The 24,169-nt window shown below is 38.0% G+C and overlaps 1 protein-coding gene across 3 annotated transcripts in view; it reads right to left on the bottom strand.

Annotated features, from left to right (window-relative positions):
* Nucleotides 1-2,826: 2,826 nt before the first annotated feature.
* Nucleotides 2,827-24,169, bottom strand: part of LOC133997520 (E3 ubiquitin-protein ligase TRIM9) — a 50,597-nt gene continuing 29,254 nt past the window's right edge. Inside the window, exons 4-11 of one of the 3 annotated variants that reach the window (XM_062437132.1) lie at nucleotides 17,074-17,184; nucleotides 13,989-14,130; nucleotides 8,037-8,200; nucleotides 7,583-7,721; nucleotides 5,742-5,866; nucleotides 5,480-5,658; nucleotides 3,049-3,211; nucleotides 2,827-2,874 (exon numbers count right to left, since the gene is read on the bottom strand). In XM_062437132.1, the coding sequence (XP_062293116.1) occupies nucleotides 2,827-2,874; nucleotides 3,049-3,211; nucleotides 5,480-5,658; nucleotides 5,742-5,866; nucleotides 7,583-7,721; nucleotides 8,037-8,200; nucleotides 13,989-14,130; nucleotides 17,074-17,184 (1,071 nt within the window). Of the gene's footprint in view, nucleotides 2,875-3,048; nucleotides 3,212-5,479; nucleotides 5,659-5,741; nucleotides 5,867-7,582; nucleotides 7,722-8,036; nucleotides 8,201-13,976; nucleotides 14,131-17,073; nucleotides 17,185-24,169 lie in introns of all 3 variants that reach the window. The other 2 variants (XM_062437131.1, XM_062437130.1) reach the window with 2 other exon arrangements.

The following is a 24,169-nucleotide window of genomic DNA, read 5'->3' on the forward strand; positions in this document are numbered from 1 at the left end:
TGCAGGTTTTTTCTTCCAACCAATCAAGAGCACACATGATTTGACCAATCAACTGTCTGAAGACTGAGATGAGTTGATTAAATGAGTCAAGTCTGAAAACCTGCAGCCACATGGCTCTTTATGGAATAGCTTGGATATGACTGGTTTACATCTTATCTTATGTACATTTAGTTTAATTGACATCATTAACCTTATTTTAAGACATGGGATGATTAGATTAATGGTGTAAATTTAGTCTTGTATTTGTTTCTTTCTTCCCATGCATCCTGACCAATGCCCATGATGAATCTCCTACTTTAAACTAACAATGGCCCCTGTTCTATTCAAGTGTCTCGGTAAGCAGGCCACCACAGTTTGTGTAACGTCAGAGTGTCTTCTATGAAAAACATCTATGCTGACCAGGTGAAACCAAACGGAGAACCCGAATAACATCTTCAAGACCTCATACCAGCTTCCCCACATAATCTGAACGCAGCATTCTCTACGGAAAGCCAGGTGAGCCGGTCAGGCTTGTTGCAGACTCGCTCTGTGGCGTAACACACCGGCTGTTTGCTTATTCTAGGACGGACATGTCTTGAACCTGTCATTCTTGATTTAAAATAAAATATATAACCACATGTCCAGCTCCCAAAAAGGTTCAATCATTATTCTAGAATGTCTCCATTCATTAAAGAAAGAACTGAAAGATATCATACCACTCTAGTCCTTTACAGTTAAGTAAATCATTTTAAAATAAGTATTAACGAATGTATAATATTTCTGTTATATTATTGAAAATAGACCTTTTCTAATTTTTAGTAAGAAATACCTGCTTCACCTGGCATATGTAAAGTTTCTGTTGAAGTGGATATTAGAAGAATGAGGGTGTGATAAGTCCTTCCTGCAATCATAAGAACTTCAACATATGTAAAACAAAAGAAAAAGACTGTTTTATGTCCCTGATTGACTGTTAGAATATCATGACATAGATAAATGACACCTTATCAGACAAAAATGTTAAAGGTATGAAAACACATTATGACCAATATGTCACAACAGGATCAGTTTTGAAATGCATGAATCCTGTCATGCCTCCATCTCAACAGCAGAGGGCGAGCTGTCGTAGCGGTTGGCTTTTAACGTCACTCGTTGCAATGAACAATGATACAGTCGACTATTTACAATACAGCTTTCAGATATCTTGTAAACTTGTTCAATGTGTGTAATCCATGCTTAATATCACACGCCATAATCACATGTCGACTATTTACAGTTGGTGGATTACCATACACACACACACACACACGACACACACATACATACATGACCCCAAACATTTGTATGGCAGGTCTTTCTACACTTCTAATCACTTCTCTCTCTCACACTCAGAACATTATAGGGAATAGAAATATGTCAATATCGTAATAAAGATTAAATAACCTTAAATTCATTTAAAAACTCTCCATTCTCTGCTGCATTGAGTTAAGTGGCTTTGATCAAATATACATGGGTAACGCCTGTTTTAAACATTGTTATATCCTTAGTCACAGTGGTCTGGTTGGATTTTGGAGCTACTGTCCTCTACAGGCTGCCGTACCCGATCTGCCTGAGTGGACGTCGGCGAAACGTAGCTTTACCTGATGTGACTTTCTCGAGATCATTAAAGGTACCTGCTGAATATTCTACAGAGAGCCTGGAAGATGAAGACACAATCAAATGACCACGAGACAACCGCTTTTAAAAAGAAAGGTTAGGGTCGGGTCCACGTTTTTAACATTCCTCCCTCAGGGTGAAAATTTGAGTCGCCTCTTCCAGGCCTCTGTAGATCTATCATGTCTCTGAACAATGAAATAGAACCTGGCTTTGAGCTCGTTGTGCGTGTGTAAACCTTTGACAACAGCACCAAAGCGATCTTTAGGCCACTTTTGCATGACGCAGAGAGTTTTGATGGCTGTCAGATATTCCTACCTTACAGACAGGAAGTCAGTTCTCTATTAAAAACTGAGAGGGAGGGCGGAAAGGGGGTGGGGTGAAAAAGAAACAGAAAACAGAGAGGGGAAGTGCTGTTGGAGCTGCAACTGAGATAAAAGTTGAGCTTTTTGAATATTTCATGAGCGAAACAACCCGTGGTGCCATTTAACTCCTAAAAAATAAGACTGGTTCCATCAGTTTTTTTTATCTGTACACACACCTGAGAGAGAAGCAGAGCAACACAGAGCATCGCTGAATCATTTCTCCCTCCCCGTTTTTTCTTTTTTTTTCCCGCCTTCTGAAAGCACCCTATAACTATGAACTTCTAACAAAGACTGTGGTGATGTTTTCTGATTGTATATCTTAACATTGAACAGATCAGGTATCAGTTAGCACAACGAAAAGCAAAAGATAACTTGAGTCTTGAGTCACTGTTGATAGTGTGAGGGCCTCTAGGAGACATTTTAGGCCATTTTGTCCTTTTTTTGTTTGTTTTTCACAACAGTACAAGCTGGAATAATAACACAAGTACTGTTATTATTCTAATGTTCACATGGCAAAGACTGGGATATGAAAAAAAAAAAAAGTATGGCAATCCGCAGTAACTCTGTAGTGACGTCCACAAGCTTCAATCCATATATTTATAGCCAATCATAACTCAGATTTATTCCTTCATGGCAAATGATGGAGCAGGGTTTCACACACTTCCCGAAGTGTATCCAAGACAAAGGGGCATTTGAGGATGGAGGGTGGGAGAGGGTTGAATCCCATCTGACAGGATTTAAAAAGATCCATGTGGGAGCGAAGTGAGGCTGCATATGACACTGTTGGTTTTGTATCCGGGGACGGGGACGGGGTGGGGGGCACGGTCAGCTCCTACTGTTTGATATTCTTTGGCACCTCCAGGCCCGTCAGTAAGGTCACCTGCAGTGGGTGAAAAAAAAAGAGGAAACACAATGAGATCGTTGCTACTGAGGATGAGGACAGACTATGAAGAGATGTGAAATCATGTATTGAGGCTATGTAGTAAAACACAGCTGGATCTGGAGGTGACACACACACACACACACACACACACACACACACACACACACTGACCTGTACGTTTCTGTTGAGGCTGACTGCGGGCATGAAAACCCCTTCCAGGTTCTCAAAGGCAGTTGGTCCGTGCTGTTCCTTGTTGATGAAGAAAGTCACTGTGTGTTTGGTCAGATCCAGCAGGACGCCTACGGTCGAGCCCTTAGTGATGCCTCCCTCCGCCCTGCACACACACACACACACAGAGATAAATAAAAAAAGGTCAATCTGGGGCATATGTTAAGTGAAAATGAGAGAAAATATTATATGCAGTATCTAACCAAATGTGAATTTTAATTGAGAATTTAAAATGTGTCTCTCTCTGATAAATGATAAACTTCCAGCTAAACTGATTTGACTCGGTGCATGAAGATGAAAAAATTTCGCTTTCATCTTTGTTCTGACTGACTCAGTTCAAATACCAGTTACTGACTGTGTAAAACAACAGCGTAAAGGCCCAAAATTCCATCAACATGATAAATCTAAAGGCAGCTTGCATTCATAAGTAGACTAAAACACCTGTCTGCTCCAGATGTTTCAAAGCTTGTTTTATAAAATGACATTAAATTCCCATTTATAGTGATATAGATTTTTATATAGTCCTCAGGACATACTTAAGCTTGATAATTCATAATGCATCTGTTCAGTGGAGTCTATGCAGTAGAGGGTGAGAAAAATGAACCTTACAGAATATAAAAATGAGATACTTTGCTTCTGAAATTACATTTTAACTGTAAAATCTGTGTTTTTTTGCTTTAGAAGCTGAGGTGTGAAACCACATTCATACATTTCTCTGAGCTCTCGACACATTACGCCTGCCTCATGCCTGGACAGTCAGCACTCTGAGGTAGAGAGAGATGAAGAAAATCAATATGTGGTACTTAAAAAAAGAGTGCAGGCATGGGATGATTATTGACATGAAAGTAAATGGCACTGTGATATACGTATATACCTGTAGTCTGGCTGGACCGCGATAAGAAAGTAAGGTGGCAGTGTGCGGGTTTTAAATATTCCTGTGAAGTGTCGCCTTTTCTCTTGTGAAGAATAGACACTTTTCTTGAGAATAAATGTTTAATGAGAGTTTGATAGCTTCCTCGTGACACTGAGAGAAATGGTGCATAGACGTGTTTTTGATGTCTTCTGCAGCCCGCAGTCTTCTTCTACTGCTCCCCGGTGTGTTTGTTAGTGGGTTATTGTATGAGCCCCGCGGTTCCCTCTGTCATCCTGTGTATATATCATTATCCTGTGTGTGTGTGTGTGTTTGTGTGCATTTGCTCGGTTGTCGGGTGGGATTTAACAGCAGAAGACGTAATGATGAATGGATGAAGAGAAGAGCTGCCTCCTGCTGTTCTTGTTGACGTACGGATGTTGTTCATGAATTCAAATGATAGTTGCGTCTTTCTAATGAGGCATACTTTATTTACAGTTAACAAGTTGTAACTAATTAATGGTTCATACATGATTTAAGCAAGAAGACCGTATTACGTAATCACATGACACACTGTCATTTCATCACTTTGTTGTTATGAAAATATCAGTTGTCACCACTTTAAACAAATGGAGACACTTTTGAAAACTGGCCTTTAAAAGCACATACAGTATATCTGTTAATGAGGGGGTTTGTGTCCATGTGCTTTAGTCAAATTTAAAGGGGTTAAAATTTTCAACCACTTTTCTTTTGCAAACTGCTCCAGGTCTTTCAGATTTACAGCTCCCACCTGCTGCTTTGAAATCTCTGCACAGGTGTTCTCTGGGATTCACATCTGGACACATTGTTGGCCATTTCAGAACCCTCCAGCGCTTTGTCTTTAACCATTTCTGAGTGCTTTTTGATGTGTGTTTTGGGTCATTGTCCTGCTGGAAGACCCATGACCTCTGACCTCTGGAGGAGACGCTGCTTTCTGACACTGGGTACTAAATTGCGCCCTAAAATTCTTTAGTAGTCATCAGATTTCATGATGCCATTAACACAGTCAAGGCATCCAGTGCCAGAAGCAGCAAAGAAACCCCAAAACATCTGTGAACATCTGAAAAGACCGTGTTCTTTTCCTTGAAGGCCTCATTTTGTTTTCTGTAAACAGTACCATGATGTACTTTACCAAAAAAGCTCTATGTCCACATTACGTTGTTACAGAAGGTCATCGTCATGTAAGTTTTGGCAAACTCCAGTCTGGTTGTTTTATGCCTTTGTGTCAGCAGTGGTCTCCTACCATAGTGTCAAGTGCAGGGGTGCCAATATTTTTGGCAATGACAGTATTAGAGAATTATGGCGAAAATGTCCCAGTGGTGTAACCATAAAAACTTTGTACCAAATAATTCAACTTAACATTGAACACTCCTGGAAGATGATACTGTCCTGTGGAAGTTTTTTCCTGCTCAAGTGAATGTACACAAGTCAAGCTAAAGAGACTGATGAACTTCAACTTCCACAGTCACTGAGCCATACACGTACCTGTTGGTGTGGGAGTTGTTGTGCATGAACCAGGAGCGGTTGTTGTCCACGTACATGGCCCAGGCCTTGTCATCCTTCCCCAGCATCATGTCTTTCATGGTGTTGATCCTCGCTATGCCGAACGCTGGGTCCGGGTGGTTGTCATAGCGATCGATGCTGACCTCCCAGTAGTGGATGCCCTGAGATTTAAAAGAGTCAGTATAGGAGTAGAGACTAAAAGAAGCCTGATCCTACTGTAAAATAAAAATCACTAGTTTGTCACCTTAGAGAAAGCAGCAGTCCCCAGCACCACGCGGTCATCGTAGCTGTTACAGGAGACTGTCTGGTTTTCATTGGTCAGGACGATGTCGCGGTGAGCTGAGCTGGGGTCAAAGGTGAACCAAGCCACTGTAGGAAAGATACAATAACAAGCATTCATGATGCTACATCCATATACTGTGATTCAGTTTTCAGACAGAAAGATGTTATGAAATACAGAATAAGAAACTGATTGGATGAGTGGAACTTGAGGTTGAACACTGGATTTTTTCCCCTTAAAATGACATTGGATTTGCTCACTTTCTCATTATATCATCAAACGTTTGTATTATAACAGCATCTCTTTCTTATTATCATGTTACAATAAATATATGTTCTTGTTAATATGACATACTAATTTAGTTTGTATAAGATTAGACTTTCATATGCTATTAAAACAAGAAACTGAGCAGCTTTTGTTCATGTGCTATTTTAATTTAATTCATACAAGTTATGATGTAAAAAAAATGTAAATATAAAGTTTTATTTGATACATTTTGATAAACATGTCACACATCAGCTGCAGTTGCATTAACATAATTTGGCATTTTCCAGTGTTGTATTTTGAACATAAGGATATAAAGAAAATAATAAATAAAGAAAAGTATCATCTTGATCAATTATAATAAGCTTTCAATTCAATTCTTATTTCTTGTAATGTAATCTCATAGAAACATCTAATTACAGCTGCAACGATTGGTCTACAACTTGATTAGCTGATCGATAGAAAATTAATCAGTAACTATTTTGATCACTGAATATTGATTTTTGTTGAAAAATAAATGAATTACATAATAACATATATCATAAATCATATGTATTAATAGTTTGTTTCTCCCAGACAGATTTCTGTATGGAAATCAGTGTCTGAGAATATTACAATACAATGGGGAGACTGGCAGTCCAGAACTGTGTGAGTGAGCTTTACTGCAGGGTTAACACACACACACACACACACACACACACAGCCGCAGTCCTTGTCACCACCTCTTTTTTTCTGGTCAAGCCAACAACAGTCACATCACATCATTTCCTTTCTCTACTGTAGCTGCAAGAAGCCTCGCAGTCACGCAGAGAGAGGCAGGAGGAAGAGACGGATGAGTGAGGGATGAGACAGAAAAGAAGGAGAAGAAAAAAGGGAGAGTAGGCAGGAAGGAAGATGACAGAAAGACAGAGAAAGAGGGTGGGAGGGTTATGAGTCACAAAACAGACTATTGTTACTGTGGCTGTAAGAGACTGTGTGTGTGTGTGTGTGTGTGTGTGTGTGTGTGTGTGTGTGTGTGTGTGTGTGTGTGTGTGTGTGTGTGTGTGTGTGTGTGTGGGTCCACCTACCCCTTCTCTTTCTGTCTTTTCTTCTCCTAACCTTTCCTTCTTTCTTTCCTTCCTTCCCTTTCCTCTCCTTTCCTTCCCTTCCCCCTCTTTCTTGTCCACTCTTCTGCTTTTTCTTTTCTGTTACATCTCTTCTCATTTCCTTTCCCTTTCTTTTTCTTAACATTTTTTCCTTTCCCTTATTCCTACACCTTCCTCTTCCCTGCTCTTTTTAATTCTTCACCTCTCTACTCCTTTCATCCTTTATCCTAGAATATTAAGTTATTAAATGTGTCTTATTCTCTTGCCTTTAAGAAAATCCCTACTCTCATCTTCTTAGAAAACGTATAAAACTCAGCTTTACAGAATTTAAATAATTTCAACTTTATTAACATAAAATAGAATCAGTTTAACGAAAATCATCATAAATAACACAGGGTCAATCTTTCTCTCTCTCTCACACACACACACACACACACACATACACACTCCACCTACCATCAGAGGTCTTGAGCACCACCGTCTTGCTGTACGGCCCGACACCAACAGCATTGTAGGCTTTCACTCTGGCGTTGTAAGAGCTGTTAAAGTGGAGGCCGTCCACCGTACACACCGTCTCCTTCCCCACATAAACCTCCTGGCGACACACACACACACATATGCTTGTCAGTAATATCATTTTTGCAAATACAAATACAGATCAAGTAATCATGTTTTACTGATGACACACATATTACATATTACTACACACACACACACACAAACTACCATCTGGCTTTTTTCAGAGTTGAGCAGCATATGGATTATTAATAATGAAAAGAGAGTCACAGAAAAGCTTGTATGACAGAATTTACTGCATTTTGGATCAGATTACAGTCATATTTGTGTTAAGCCTAGTTCTCTGTATGTATGACTGTGTGTGTGCATGTGTATGTGTGCATGTTACACTAACCCTGTACTGCCCTCCGTTGCCATCATCCAGCTCCAGGATGTATCCCTCCATGAGATTGCTTTGGGGCGCGATTACCCTCCAGGCCAGGGTGGCGCTGTTGTTCCTGGTGCAGCATTTCTCCAACTGCAGGAGCGGAGCCGGCGGCACAGAGGGTCCAGACTCCACTGTGGGGTGGGAAAGAGATGAATCAATTTAATGTAATGATTTTTTTTAATGGAGGACGTTCCAATGGGGATATCGGGATGAAGAAGAATTGTAGAAAGAGGGATGAGAGAGATGAAGGGGGGGGGGGGGGGGGGGGGGGGGAAGGAAGACAGACGGGGTGATGTCGTCTGCTGGCTGGTTGCCTTTAAACACACTGAAGGGAGAGAAACAGGAGCTTTAATGTGGATCTAGTGGGACATAAAAAGAGCCTTACGGTGAAAGTTCATTCAGTGGACAGGGCAACAGCTGGGAATCAGTGGAGGCTTATACTAGGCCACGTGTGAGGACATTATACCCACATTACAGGGAGCAGTGCTTGTGGTGCATAGGGTTAAACATATATGAGTGATATATATTTCAACTGAGGCTTCTGGAAACCATTATTTGAACACTATCTGAATAATTTGTTGTATTTAGTATAGATTATGTTCTCAGAAAAAACCTCTCAGACAGTTTAAACCATCATGAGATACTAACTCTACATCAAACGCCAGACTGATGATATATTTTTTAAATGAGTTAATAGCTTAAAGCTGTCTTTAGACTGTGTGACAACAGCAGTAGTGTAGGTTTATTGCATGACACACTGTGCTAGACGCCTGTGGTAAAATCTTAGTCACAATCTGTGCCAGATTGTATAATAGGCTTTAAATTTGAGGCTGTCAGTTTGTGCACTAAATGGGTGGTAAATCACAGCACTATGATGTAAATAGAAATAAGTATATGAAGTCAGAGGTATGTCGTCAGCCCCCATTATCCATCTGCTCCGCTCTGATGTGTTAAGAATTCTCCAAAGTCACACAAACTTTTGTTACACCTCCATCGTTTCAGTTTGTGTATACCATGGACGTATTAAGGAAAAACTACACTTACGAAATGTCAGTTCTGTGTCATTTCATGACTTTTTATGATTGGTTTCATTGTAGAGATGGGTCATAGCAGCAATGACATTGTCAGAAGTTGGTCTTAAATTTACGATACTGCCAGAATTTTGCGTCAGGCTGTCTTTGGTCACCAAGGTTCAAAATCGGCTGTCTGTGGACGAGTCTCACAGTTAGATCTATGACAATCGTTTTGGACTGGTGACCAAAGATTTTGCCACATTTCTCTCACAATTGTAAATTTTCATCTCAGACACTCTAAATCACACATTGTAAAGGGGCCTTTAGGGAGAGCATACTCACTGAGGGCATATGCTTTACAAGGGTAGGACCCAGCATCATATCAAAGGCTTGTATATCTGTCTAACACTTGTGGTGGTAAAACACATACTAACAAATTGTATTCCTAAAGGAGCTGAAACAGACACACAAACCACAAAACAGGGTAAAAAAATAACCAGTGAACACAGAAGTGGAGATTTTGTTTAACACAGTTATGTATTTATAAGCCGGCACTTAAGTGATCTTTCTAAAACGAGAAAAGTGAAGACACAGGGGCAAGGCAGCAGTCAGGACAGAGGGAACCGTGTTGTAGGATTTATGAGTCAGTATCAACACCAATATGTATATTCAATAACATTTAAAACATTTATAGCTGAAGTAGTTCTTTGAATCATGGACATATACATATTTCCTCATATTTTATATTTACTTCCTGTTGTTGCATTACAATACAGCACAACAATAGGAGATTTTCTTTGGATAAACAAATGAAAATCTCATTGGTTGCAAAATTATTATGTAGTCTCCATAAAACTCATTTTAAAAGTCAGTAGACTAGCATTGGAAACAGAAAACTACTTCATGCTACAAATTTCATTAACTCTGGATGTTTTGGAAACGTTGTGTTCCAGTGAAGGCCACGCTATTCTGTACAGGCGGCATTCATTGGAGAGGAGCTGGAAAAACAGAAACCATGCAGAGGAAGGAGACCAGATAGACGCTGTGGGACAAAAAGACCAGTGAGTTTCCAACCAGAGTGGCCGTGAAGGCTTCCAGGACTGAGGGTGGAGGAGGAACGAGGGACAAAATAAATTCAAGGTAGGAAACAAGAGGTTTACTGTGGAAAGTAATGTCTCTTAAATACCTCCTGGTCTCTCTGTCTCCATCTCAGCCTCACCACTGTCTGCTGCCTGCATTTGTTTCAAAAACGGTATCTCCTGCACATCTGGAAATACGACGTTGGTTCGGGAGTTTTAATACAAGACAGAACACGGCACATAAAGCAGCTGGTAATTACAGAAAGTCGTGCTATGTAATAACCAAACACAATGAATAAAAAAGTATTTCTAAAAGGATCAAATTTCATGCTCTTTCATATGCATATGCATGTAAATCTCGTGATTTTCACCATATAATTATGGTATTATAACTCATAACACTTCATAACAGAAACTCAACATGTATATGTTCTTTTTAAAGATGTAAATATTTTACAAAGTTTTACCAATGTAAAATACAGTATCATCAGCATAGTGTGAGACTTTAGGTTAGGTTTTTACCCACATACTGAATTAAGATCCAAAAAAACGTTTAACTATGTATATACTTAAGAGCACCAAAGTTCAGGTTTGGTATGCTTACTGCCCTTTTTAAGTATGAGAAGGCATAACACTACTCAGGGGCCTAGAAGTTTAGACACTGCCTGCATTTGTTTCAATAATGTATTCTCCTGCACATCTAAAAATACAGTTGGTTCAGGAGTTTTAATACAATAGTACATGTACAGAAGATGGCACACAAAACCGCTGGTAATGACAGAAAGTTGTGCTATGTAATAACCAAACACAATTTTAAAAAAAAAAGGTATTTCTAAAGGGATAAAGTTTCATGGTCAGTCATATGCATATAATATGGAAATCTCATGACTTTCACCATATCATATTTATTTGTAGGTTGAGGGTATAAATATTATATAGGATATAAATATTTTAGAAGATATGCATATTTTACAAAGTATCAATGTAAAATACAGAGTCATCAGCATATTAAGAGGTTTTATGTTAGGTTTTTTCACCACATATTGTATTATGATCAGAAAACCCTTCAACCACATGTCTATTTCAGAGCACAAAAGTGCAGGTTTGTTATGCTTAGTGCTCTTTATAAGTATGGGATGGCATGGGGCTCCTCAGTAGCCTAGAAGTTTAGACGCTGACCATGAAACAAAGTGTCCTCATTTCAAGTCTGGTCTGTGACTTTTGGTTTCGTATCATACTCCATCTCCTCTCATTTTCTGGCATCTATCTACTGTCAAGTCACTAACGAAGGCACAAAAATCCCCCAAAATAACTAAGAAATAAGTATGGGACGGCATCTCGGCTTGATTTGCATACATGAATTAGTCATTATGAGAAAAAAACACTCTGACCTCAAGTAAGTAGGACAAAAACAGAATTTAACAATCACATTTGCAACGTTTTTGTAATTAGAGTAGTTATTTTACAACCTGGGAATCTTTTCATTTTGGTTTTTGGTCTTTTTTATGTTGATTTGGAAATTATTCTTATCCTACATCTTATTTACCAACCTATCAGCTGATATGTAGTAGTATTTGTTAATTGCAACCTCAATCATCACATAGTATGAAAAGAGAAAAGACACATTTTTTCCACTTAGCTCTGCAGTATGGAAATATTAGAATGGAATAGCATCCATAATGTAAACACATGCATTCAGTGCAATTAAGAGAAGATGAATCAGATGCATCATGCTGGAATAAAGGTTTTTAACTTTCCTGTATTTTTCATGCGGTGTCATGTAATGCAGTGAGTAAGCACTTAATTACATCAAGTACTTACTCAGAAACATCTAATCCTGAGCAGTATATTCAACTCATAACTTATAATGATGGAGAATAATATCAGGGGTAATTTCTAAACCAAAAAAACCCTCCTACACTGTGTCATTGCTCAGGATGTCAAAGCTTAAGTTCAAAGATGCTGGTCTATCTTTAAACTCTATCACTTTGTTCTGGCTGAGGCAGTGAGATGTGAAGGAGGGGAAATGTACAGATGGGTTTCATGTCACCGGCCTTAAAAGAACAAAGGGGGGACGATCAAAGCCTCTCCCCGATTTGCTTGACTGGAGCTCAAATTAGAGAAAGCCTCATTCAAGTACAACTCCGGTTAATGTCTCCACCTGGGACGTTACCAGCAGATCTGGGTCATATTTTTATTAACTACCTTTAAATTTGTCTCACTTTTGAGGAATTTATTGTTGGAGTTAAACATTTCTTTAGATTTAAACAACTGACTGGACTGGCCCCAATAGGACAGCGTAGGAAGTTATAAGCGTATTATAAACTCATTAAGGGTGCATAATTACTATAATTACACCATATGATAATTATTAGTTACACAGCACCACAATGAATGTAATTTTCATTATCTGATGCTTATGTTGCATAAGCTTTTGGCAGGTTAGTATTAACTGTAATGAATGACATTATAAACTGAATAATGGAGAATAATAAGCATTTAATTAACATTTTAGACAAGGGACTATGTTGACTATCTATCTGCAAAGGAAAGAGCTTCATCTTTGCTGCTTAAGTGGAGCAGTATAGAAATAAAATATGCACACTGCTGATTACATATTTAATGTACAAGAACAATACATCTGGGTAATCTGTGTGACTGCACTGGAATGAATATAAAGGAAGCTGAGTTTATTCATGCACGCCAACCGGTTGCTGGGTAGCATCAGCCAATGAATAGCTAATTAGCTGTGTACATTGTTGTGCATCTTGACGAATAATGTTGTTTATTGTTTAGCAAATGTAGTGCTCATCAGGGGATATCTTTGGGCTTCAGATCAAGGATGTTTGTCTATGTTTGTGTATGATGATTTATTTATAGAGCCCATTTAAAGGGGAACTCCACAGATTTTGCCCATTGAGTTCAGTTTACTGGTCATAAGGTCTACTGCACAGCCTTGGATTACCTTTGAAAAAATACAACTAATGATGTCAGGTTGGGCTTTGAGGCATCAGACTTTTATTAGCAAGCTTGTGTTACAAACTGGGGCATGGAGTTTGATAGACATGGGTGAGCACCAATCAGGGAGGGTCAAAATGCTGCATTTACATAATGTTGGCAGAATGGGAAGATCCCAGAAGATGGTTCCTCCTGATGCTAGTCTTGTAGTCACATCATTTATCCTAAATTAGCTACTTTTGCACTGTTATATATTCATTAACAGGTAAAACCAGATAAACAAGCTACTTAAAATGCCATTTTGAAAACATTTCATTGACGCTTATGAAGTCCTTCTAGCCCTCTGGACCATGCAACTTTTGTCCTCCTGGGTCAAAATTAACCCTGTTTTATTGGACTGTTAATAGTTAATAACTGTTAACCCAATTGTGTGTTAGACCTTTTTAGCCAACTTCATTCCAACCATGGTTGTTCATAATTCCAGTTGTAAAGATATGAAGAAGAACGTGAACACAGCATGATGACACATGAATTGGGAAATGCAGAATCTCATGTTTTTTTTGGCATTTGACCCATAGTAGACAATAAAAGTCAGGTTATATTGTTGCTTCTTTCTTCTAAGTCTTCAGCTTTATGAACGTGCAATAGTAAAACAATGGAATACTCCTTTTAAAACACCAAATGTTAACCGTAGTGCTAATGCAGAGGTCTTAAAAATACAATGAGATAATGAAACAAATGGAGTAGAAATTATTATAAGAGGCATATCACAGAGAAAAACATGAAATAATCTTCATTAATTCTATAGTCTTATAATGGGATTTTAAAACATTAACTGTGGGTTTTTGTGTGTTTACCTTTGCCCTGGCAGAAGTCCAGCTGCAGGATTGTCTGGAGCAGCGAGTCGGTGTTGAGGGTGAGGTCAAACTCGGGGCCGACCTTCGGCTCAAGGGCCCCTTTCACCCACTGGTCTTGAGATGACGTCACCCGCTTGATCAAGGCATCTGAGATCTACACACACACACACACACACAAACAAAGGCAAAGATATACACATGTAGAACAAGTTTAATCAAATGTGTATACAATGAAGAAAGATAAGCACAAGACACACACAGGAAATGAGAGCATCTGCATTGAATATCTACAATCGAATATGCTTGCATGCTCTGATACCCTCACTGCATACAGAGCAGCTTCTCTGTTATGGGGATGTGTTCCATTAGCCTGGCTTTATTACATTGTGTGTGACAAGTGAAATGAAGCACACATTAGTGCAGTTCAAATATTTAAGGATACGAATTAAACCCCTCAACTGCTGGTAGGAACTACACCGCCTCGAGAAAGAAGGAAAAAAAGCTAAGTGAATATATTAAACTACACTAAAGTGCAAATAAAGAAATGTGATCACTATCTTCTGCTGAGCTGCAGGTTTGGAAATTCATCCTCCAGCAGTAAAATGTAGATTTGTTTCCATTTACATGTAGCTTTTTGTCCCAACTTAAAATAGTACAAATAATAAAAATAAAAAAATGCTCTTGAACTTACAAGTAATGTCAATATCCCCCTATCCTCTAGTTAGCATTTAGGTATTGGTAACCATAAAGCACCTCATAATCAATACATCATAAAATATTCAGATCACATGGAGGCGAGGGGTTTTGTGTGTGTGTGTGTGTGTGTGTGTGTGTGTGTGTGTGTGTGTGTGTGTGTGTGTGTGTGTGTGTGTGTGTCCCACAGGAGTGTCTTTGATCTCTATTTCATCTCTCCCTTCCTTTTCACCTTACCCCATGTCTCTCTTGCTACCGTATCTCTCTCCAGGAAGAGAAATCCTTCATCTCATATCATTCAATAGAAATCGAGAGTTGAATTGACTGAATCTAACAGCCATAAATGCAACTACTGTAAGGGGTTGGAGAGTTTAAAAGACCTTCTGACAGTCATCTCCACACTGATGCACTACTGAACTTCTTTAAAAATGGATTTTACTTGATTTTATATATTGCATTTATCCTATTTTTAGCTACTTTTACTATCTACTATTTTTTAAATATTGCTATTTGTATTTTCTATCTTATTTAACATTAATATTTCCTTTTTCTTTCCTCTTTTTTTTTTTTTTTTTTTTAAATATTGCTCTATGCTCCTTTGACGTCCTTTTAATTTGAAGCATTTTATTTTGTTGAAAAGCACTTTGAGCTGCATTTCTTTTATTAAAGGTGCTATACAAGTTATTATTATTTTTTTGTTCTTTAAATATTTTTTTTAAATACCTCAGTAAAACCGCATATGTAGAAAAGTTATGAAGTGGTAGCCTTCATGAAGAGGCCTGAATATTGGAAATGATCATAAAGCATTAGGAAATACATTTTGTTCACAGTAGCATCATTCACAGACAAAGAAATGTAAAGTATATTATCCTACATTATGATGTTCCTCTGGATTTTTTTTTGTAGGGTTTCCTTATTCGGATTGAGTGTGTAAGTACAGAGGATGTTGTATTGCTGTACAGATTGTAAAGCCCCCTGAGGCAAATTTGTGATATTGGACTAAACAAATAATATTGATTGGGATTGACTTGCCTCATGTTTAGGGTCAATTACACCCCAGAGATGTATAAAAATCCAACAAATGTAAATAATCGTATTAGGGGTTTGGGAGGGACAGTGATGCATAAAAAGTAGTGTCAAATCAATGACAGAAAATCTTTTGTATTAAATCATGTTTTACAGTGAAGTTCTCTTAAACCCCAAACAGACATAATGTGTTATTTTCTCTACCAAAATATGAGAGCAGTTCAGAGAAATTTAAGAACTTGTGTCACAATGCTAAGTATGTTTTTGAGCTATTAAACAGGTTTTAGATCAGAACTAAATGAATTAACCTACAGTTCTATTTCTTTCTTCTAAGCAGGTGCACATGTCACATTTGACCTTTCTCAGTTTGACCCCAACATGCACGGATCAAGGCCTATTGATCAGCTATTGAGCATCTGAGCCTGCTGATAACTTGTTTGGTCATTTAAAAATAGATCAGCTGCAGTATTAGTGGAGCAAATCAGTCACATCCTGTGTTGTGTGGGGAGCATGAGCACATGGCAGGTGTACTGTATATATATATATATATATATTTACCTACAGTATGATTTTTATTCTCACATCAGTGATGAAGTCTTCAGACTGTGCAGTGTTTCTACGTTCAGAGACATCAGAGGCTCCCTGCAAAGCTGATTTCTACCTTTAAGCAGCTCAAAGGAACAGAGTTCCAGACTTCCCTATTCCTTTCAACTTTCACATTTACACTTTACAAAATGTTGATTTAAGTAGATTTTTTAAAAGTGAGACCCCATGCTGTGTTTGTCTTGTGTATGATCTCAGTCAGTTTTTAAGGGTGCTGGTGTTATTTTATGTTTTAATGAAGAGACAAAACTCATGGATGAAACGATTAAATAATAATGATGTTCAACTGAATAACAGGATAAATTGATTGAACAATTTAATCTTTACAGGGACAGTGTTCATTATAAAAACAATAGAACAGTGCCAGTCTTATACTTTAATATCTTGCGTGCAGCTTTCCATACCTGCAAGCAGAGGGAGAAACTCATGCATGACCACCTCTGACTACCTCAGGTCTTTTTCCTTTTTTACCCAGTTATAATGCGAAGACTAGACTACACTAGCAGGCATATACACAGTGAGGCTCTCTTAAAGGGTCAGGATGCTTCAGACTAAGTGCTTCTGGGACTGTCAAACACTGTCTGAAAGTTTGGCTATTCCAAACACTTAATAAACTTTATTTAAACAGCACTTTTTAAAACCATTTAAATGGTCAAAACATTTAAGTTCTACAATTAGGCAGTAAAATCAGATAATTACAATGAAGTCATTTTAATCATGCTGAACCCTTCACATTCACACAATCACATAAACACACACACAGAGGGTCCACTACCTGGAGGAAGCCACTGGGATCGTTCTCCTTGAGGACCTCCAGACAGTACTCCATCATGCCGGTGGTCTGACGTAGCTTCATGGTGCAGTGAGTGATCTGGTCGCGCACCACCTGGCAGACACACAAACAGCAAGTCACATTAGTTTTGATTAAAAGTAGTATTACAGAGGAGGGCTTCTGTATTGTTTTGTCATTACATTTGTAGATAAGATGAATTGTTTTTTTCTTTAAAAAAAAAAATCCTATTTATTTAAACTAGGTCACAATAACTGTCAAACAAGCTGTTTTAATATATTTGTGCAAGATGTGAATTTTCCTGCTATTCCCCGACCTCAGAGCATGTATTCATTTCCCATATGTAACAGCCAGTTATATATGGGCTGCTGCACAGAGTTTGCAACGGATAAGCAATGAAAACAGGAAGTAAGCCCAAAGGGGCAGAAGCTAGAGAACTATCAACCATAACAGTTCAAACACTATGGTAAGGATTGCTCAAGAGTTTAGTTTAAGATAAGTTAAGTTACGCCAAGTTACATTAAGTTACGTTAAGGTACATTATGTTCCGTTGTTTTAGGTTACCATAAGTTACGTTATATTACGTTAAGTTATGTTACAGTAAGTTACGTTACATTAAGTAAATTTATGTTAAGTTAGGTTACGTTAAGTTACGTTACGTTAAGTTACGTTACGTTAAGTTACGTTACATTAAGTTACGTTTAGTTACGTTGTGTTAAATTACAATAAGTTATGTTACGTTATGTTAAGTTACAATAAGTTATGTTAAATTATGTTGAGTTTACGTTAGGTTAGGCTAAGTTACATTAAATTACATTGCGTTAAGTTATGTTACGTTACATTACGTTACGTTGTGTTAAGTACACTTATTAGGGATTACATTATGTTACATTACATTTAGGAAAGTTTATCCTTCTGGGAATTCCTTATGTGTCCATGCTGATTGTCAGATAAACAAAACAACAACAAAAGACAGTACAATTGAAGACAGACATCAAACAGCATAGTGGTCTATAATATCATGGAGTGTAATACCCCACCACCACATACACAACAATCAAAATCACAATTTTCATATCACAATCATTTGTTCAACATAACTATACTGGAAGGTATGAAAGGTCTCCGAGCAACCCACAAAGACGGTGCCCTGTACCTTCATCCTGATGGTAACAGCTCATATTCACCATAGATGAACAATGTATAGCTGGAAATGGGCTTATTAGAAAAGCAGCTCAGACTGGCAGCTACTCTGGCTTGCACAGAGCTTGGTGATTGTTAGAAGAGGGTAATCAGTGAAAAGGGAACAGGTGCGTAGGTAAGTGTGGAGACCAGGTGACTGGAACTGGCAGGAAAAGAGTAGAGGCGAACTGCAGGTGGGCTGAAGGATGAAAGGAACAATAGGTGGGACAGGTGCTGGCAGGCAAAATACGACAGTAGAAAAGGTAGAAGAAAAATTAAGAAGCGGCTGACAGCATGATATCATCATTTCACAGTTGGATCACATCTGTCAAGAGTCCCATAATCATCTGAGCTTCAATGGAAAGAATAGAAGAAAAAGAGAAAGATTTAGTAGAGGCAAGTATTTTACAGAGAAATCAGCCTTAACCAGTGTAGACTTTTTTCTTACGCTCTAGCTCTTTCAGCATCACACATACAGACACAGACACACACACACACACACACACACACACACACATCACATGCTATCTGCTGGCTGAACTCCCGGCAGAAGGAAAGTGAGATTTGAACGGGTGTCAGAGCCAGACATTGAGGGCTAATTGAAACTCGGCAAAGTGTCTCCATCTTTTTAGCCATTATTTATGTTTAATAATATCTGCACTACTGTACATTTCAACTAATGAGTGATCTCTAATTATCTGCTCAAACTACAGTTGATCAGTATGTATTTAATATGTACACGAACAAGACTAATACATCAACTTTTTAGAGGTTAAGCAGGAGATTAGACAGAAAACGTCCTGCGATGTTGGCGAATCCAGGACAATTAATTATACCGTTAACCAATGGCTGCTGAGTTTAATCAGGAAGTTAATTAGATGGAGCCTTGGTAATTAGTCGCCCCTCTTTTAATTGATGGTTAATGGGATTACGGTTAATTATCCACCTGTCAACCGCTGTCTAAACTCAAATATGAAGACCGCGAAGAGTCGAATGAAAGAGATACGAAACAATCCTCAATCTGAGCTGAAGATTTGGAGTTTGTTCATTTTCTTTTTTTATTTGTTTGTTTTTATTTGCACTTCGACTTATTTGAGCATTTAATGATTTAAAATCTGTTTGTCTATCTTCATGACTGAAAACATCGAAGTAAGGCTCAGTTGAATTATTAAAAAGGATTTAGGTTTAGAAGAAATGAACCAAAGGTCAGTAAAAGGCAAATAAAAGAAAGATTTGAAAGAATTATGTGATTTTATTGCTATGTACCATCACATAGCTGGAATTCACCAATACAGCAAAATAAACACACACAGGATGCACACACACACACACACACACAAACACACTCAAATAATTAACCAGGACCAAATTTGCTTTTCGATTCCACTTGACAAACTCGACTCTTATCTCCCGTACAAACAACGTGAAGCATAAGGCGTGAAGCCCGAGTAAATCTCAAGATTTATTTCAATTTTCTTCTGTCGTGCCGAGACGTGCCGTCGGCTCCCTCCCGCACGTGCCTGCCGGACTGGTTGAAGGGATTTTTATTTTTTATTTTTTTTCAATATGTTCCACATGCATCTGAAATGAGTTTGAGGGTGTGGATATGGAAACATGTTAATGCGAGCCCAGATCTGAGTTTTGTCACCTAACTGAATATGTATCCGGCAACATGACTCACAGCCTCACTCATCGCACTCCAGAACCACATTTTGGCTCGAGATGCAAGATCGTTTGATGCTGAAAATGACAGTTTCACATTAGTGTGCTATAATGGAGAAAAGCTCTATATATGAGTTTATTTATTTAGTAGTGCAGAGAGGTAATAAAATATTCCATTTATAAACCCATCAAGAAGTTGAATTTGATGTGTAACAACATATTGCTTTGAAACATGTTGTTTAAGATACAATTTATATCTTAATCGAACCCCTCGGTTTACAGTTTATAGGCTAAACTTAAGTCAAATTTAAAGGGGACCTATCATGAACATTTCCAGGTCTATATTTTTATTCTGGAGCTCTACTGGAATATCTCTGCATGATTTACAGATTTAAAAAATCCTATCCCTTTCTGGAGACTTTTGACTTTCAGGGAGCATTTTTAAGTATGTTCCCCTCAAGTGTTTAGAACTTTGACCATGTTTAATATAGACAGCCAACATTATTAAGAGTATAAACGTAGCATAAAACTACAAAAATAGCATTAAATGGGCCCAAAAAGAAAACTATGAGGTTAGATTTAAAAAATATTTTGGCTTTTAAATTCAATTTACAAGATCGGATGACCCCTAATCTCATCCAAAGAGAGACTCAGACACACTCATCTGTACAAGCAGCAGAAGTGAATATTAATCCAATGCTCCCAGGATAGAAAATGACCAATGAATGACCTGGGGAATACAAATATTTCCTCCACAGCCAGCTGCTGGATTACAGCTAAGACTATGTGTGTGTGTGTGTGTGTGTGTGTGTGTGTGTGTGTGTGTGTGTGTGTGTGTGTGTGTGTGTGTGTGTGTGTGTGTTCTTGAATATCTCTTTTTGGGAACAAAGTTATGAGCCTGTAGAGTGAGGACTATATTGAAAGTGAGACATTTTGTCAGATCTGCACTTCTTTGTTCTATCTGGCTTCCTATCAGCTAGACAGTAGGCTATTGGAACAAAGAAAAAAGGGCAGCCCTACCTAATCTAATGTTATGAAAAAGGGGGATAAGAGATAGGGAGTGCATTATGTACTGGTTAAAAACTGGCTCACAAGAGATCAGCTACAAAACCCAGTGACATACTCACACACTGATTCCTACTATGTTACATTACTGAAGGCTACCATATGAACTGCACATATAAAAATAGTATCTCACTATGACTATATAGTATGTAATGGTGCACATACTATACTGCAGTGGTCTCCAACCCTGCTCCTGGAGAGCTACTGCCCTGCATGTTTTAGGTATCTCCTCACTCTAACACACCTGATTCTAATAATCAACTCGTTATCAAGCCCTTTGACGAGCCTCAGCTGCTTGATAACGAGTTAGAGTGAGGAGATACCTAAAACATGCAGGGCAGTAGCTCTCCAGGAGCAGGGTTGGAGACCACTGCTATACTGTATAACATTTATTCATCAATCTTTCATTGATAACAGTTCAAAGATAATGTGAGAATGTGATTAGAAGTAATTAATATACATTTAAATTAGGGTTGTAGGTGAATCTGCTGATCATTTTCTCAATCTAAATGCCAGAATGTCTTTTCTTTAAATGAAAAGAAAAATTAGTTGTGAGCAAATGAGTTCAAGTGATTTCTTGGATGTCATGGTGATGTCTTGATTTGTCTGATCAACTGTCCAAATTCCAAATAACTTTAGTTAACCATCATGTATGACACAAAAAAACCTCCAGTCCTCACATTTGAGAAGCCACAATCAGCAATTTTTTGCATTTAAAAAAATGACTAACACAAGAATCAATTATCAGAATAGTTGTAATTTTCTGTCGACTAATCGTTACAAGTCTAATGTAACCAAATGAGCTCTAAAATTCCAGTTTTAGTAAAGATTCTCAACCAATGGAACTTTTTCAGTTTTAGATATTGACTGTGTAACTGTAAAACTTAAAATCGCATTACACAATACACAGTTGTGCATAAATGGACAAACTAACATACTGAGTATCTTTGGCTGTTCTTTGAAAGACGAAATCAAAATATATTGCTTTTAAGGGATTAAGCTTTGGTGAATTTTAGAAACATCTGCCTTTCTTGGTGTAGACACAATCTTTAGATTCTTCTTTTTCTGTCCTTTGATTTTGTGTGTGGTCCGAGCTATATCTACCAAAGCAGATTAAAAAGGCTTGTAAGTGCGTCAGACAAAAATGGAAAGGGCAAAAGGTGATTTTATAGTCAGAAAATATGACAATCCACTGAAATAGATCATCTTTTACTGTTTGATAGTTGCACTTGTGAACCAAAAAAGCATTATTCTGTCTTGGAACAGCAGTTACAACTTAAACTGTGCTCTTAGTTGTCCAAAAACAAACATAAACTGTGTTCAGACCGATGATGCATTTATGGAAAAAGGCTGTATTGTGTTTTGTGACTTGTGGCAGTAGTGTGAACATTTCTTGATAAGGTGTAAAGATTCCTTAATTTAGAAAAAAGAGATTATGTACAAATTATAAATGATTCTCTTAAAACACCTACTTGAGAATAACTTGTGTCCTATTTATATGACCTTGTAATGGAAAGTGAGCTATCTGGTAATACTTTGTCATACACGTGTCTCAAAGATGACAGCGCACCCTCATATCTGTTGATGTTCTGTACTTAAATGTGCTCAGGATAAGAGGATGCCCGCCGGACACTTAATCTTGTTGTTTGACGTTTGCTGACAAATATCAGCTGGGTGCTGGAAGAAGGCGATGATTCAGGATGCAACCGGAGAGAGAGAGAGAGAGAGAGAGAGTGAGAGGGAGAGAGAGAGAGAGAGCAAGTAACTGACAGATCACAGAGTGTTCAGAGCTCTCTGTGCCAGGCGTGGCTACCGCTATAAGTATAAGTGTTTGGCTGTATTTGGGGCTCTTTGTCCAACACACGGAGTCCGTGTGCATTCCAGAATAAACTCTGAAAGACAATCCTTCTCTTTCTGTGTGAAATCCGCTTAAACAGAAACTTCCATGACAACCTCCTGCTAAGAGAAAGAGCTTTAGACTGAAATGGGAAGAAAAAAATCTATGCCACTATCCCTCACAAATACACACAATCTAAAACAATAGACACTTTATACACTCTTTATTTAATTCAAGATACAATACAGACTCCATTATACTAGAATAAAAAAAACACAAAATCTATCCAGATGTTTCTCCCACATGTGACAGATGCCAATTCAATGACGCAACCTTAAGCCGCAGTTTTTTCACATGTTCTGAGATTCAACACTTTCTATCTGGCATGTTTAATATTACCTCTAAAGACTTATCATCCTCTACGCATCTGGAAAAGAAAGAGAAAAAAATCCTTCTACATTGGAATACAACTGATGTCCTAAACATTAAGATTGACTGGATGACTTAAAGAGGACATTTGTAGCCTTTTCTTTCGTTTATATGCTGTTATGATTTATACACTAAACTTGGTCAAAGTTCCACAACTTATGTAGAAACTCTCTGCAAGTCAAAGGTCAAGGCTGCTCTGAATGAATTCTTCTTCTTCTTTTTTTTTCTGTCTTGCTGACAGGTTGACGTCAGATCGCCACGCATGCCCATAAACGACTGTCTCTTCCATATAATTGGTTGCTAAGGTTGTTGCTAAGGTTTATCCATGTATCTATGTTGTCCACTCTCATATTTCAGATTGGATTCCAGCTAAAATGCGTACAGATGTATTTGTGAAGTTGACATTTTGAATAAAGACACCTTCCAAGAGCTGGCCAATCAGAATAGAGTGGGCTCATCAGGAGGGAGACCTTAAAGGAACAGGAGCTAAAACGGCCTGTTTCAGACAGAGGCTGAACTGAGGGGCTGCTTAGAATTTAAGTCACACAGATATTGAGCACCAATTAAAGTGATTTCCAGTCAACCTACTTTTGTTTATGGAGTTTAAACAGTTTTTGATTTTATTTCTTATGCAGAGTCCAACCAAGCTGCAACATACAGACTACAGTTCACTGATTAAAACCTGAGGTAGTTTAACTGTATTTAAGCACTTATGGTAGGATTTCTGGAAGCACTAATACAGAGATACAGTAAATACACACATCCTGTCCTTGAAACAACATATTACATAGCCTGATAACACAATATAAAAGCACCTTTAGTTTTTGTAAGTCAGCTCACGAATTCTGCTTTTGAGGCCAAGGCTTCAAGATGCTGCTTTTTACTTTTATCTCTATGTGAAAGTGA

This window comes from Scomber scombrus, chromosome 17, assembly GCF_963691925.1.
Source record: "Scomber scombrus chromosome 17, fScoSco1.1, whole genome shotgun sequence".
Classification (NCBI taxonomy): domain Eukaryota; kingdom Metazoa; phylum Chordata; class Actinopteri; order Scombriformes; family Scombridae; genus Scomber; species Scomber scombrus.